The sequence below is a fragment of the Sinocyclocheilus grahami genome, unplaced genomic scaffold (genome assembly GCF_001515645.1).
Source record: "Sinocyclocheilus grahami isolate Dianchi unplaced genomic scaffold, SAMN03320097.WGS_v1.1 scaffold5089.1, whole genome shotgun sequence".
In the NCBI taxonomy this organism is placed as follows: Eukaryota; Metazoa; Chordata; class Actinopteri; order Cypriniformes; family Cyprinidae; genus Sinocyclocheilus; species Sinocyclocheilus grahami.
Genome location: NW_015509870.1, coordinates 1 through 911, shown reverse-complemented (window position 1 = coordinate 911; position 911 = coordinate 1). Strand labels below are relative to the sequence as shown.

The following is a 911-nucleotide window of genomic DNA, read 5'->3' as shown; positions in this document are numbered from 1 at the left end:
GTTTTTACTGTATTTTGGATTAAATAAATGCGATCTTGGTGAGCAGAAGAGACCGACCCCGAATTTGACACGGTGGTGTATGACTATATCCTGCTATTTTTTGCCATTCAAGGAGAATGACATTTATTGCATTTTTATTATAGTATAAATTTTATTTTGTTAATGTATGTGAATTTGCGTGGACTTTGCTTGTGGCCCCGTAAATGATAAACACACCCATCTTTTTCAAACAAGTTTTTCATTGAGCACATCAACGGCCAGAGTGCGTTTCATGTTTATTGCATGCAAATCTTTTTTAGAGAATGACTCACATTTGCATTTAATTTGCCTCAATGGGAATGATTTTTGATAGAACCTTGTACACCACATACCGCCATCTGCGTGAACAGGCCGTAACTTTGTCGTCTTGAGCTGTTATTGAAGTCTTTTATGTGAAGTTGAGGCAGGTGTTTCTGTCGTCCAAGATTAGTGAGGGTAGCACAGCGAGATCAGCAGGCGTCTCAGAAGACATATGGAAGTGAAGGGGAGACAGAGAGAGAAGTCGAGTCCAGCCCAGAGTATGTACTCTGGCTCACAAAGCTACAGGAGCAGCAGGAAGAAGGAGCCCTTGACAGGTGGCTCAGGGGTGCAGCAGGTCCCAAACAGAGAGAATCCACCCATGCAGCAGAGCAGGGCGAGCCGAGCCGTCAGTGAGTGTCTGAGAGAGAGCGAGCTCATGCTGTATCCTTCAGCTCTGAAGCAGTTAACATTTGTTGTAGCTTTTAGCTTAAAGGAACAGTTCACCTGAAAATGAAAATCACTCACTTAACCTTTATGTTCTTCCAAACTGTGTTGTTGTTTTTCATGGAATACTAGGAGAAACTTTGAAGAATGTATATGCTAGTTTTACACACAACATCGGCAACATGAAA

General features: G+C 42.2%; 1 protein-coding gene across 1 annotated transcript in view; it reads left to right on the top strand.

Moving 5' to 3' along the window:
- LOC107577089 (sister chromatid cohesion protein PDS5 homolog A-like) overlaps positions 1 to 708 on the top strand; it is a 5829-nt gene extending 5121 nt beyond the window's left edge. The window contains exon 7 of the mRNA XM_016263200.1: positions 465 to 708. Within this exon, the coding sequence (XP_016118686.1) occupies positions 465 to 693 (229 nt within the window). The 3' untranslated portion in view covers positions 694 to 708. The remainder of the gene's footprint in view (positions 1 to 464) is intronic.
- Positions 709 to 911: the final 203 nt, after the last annotated feature.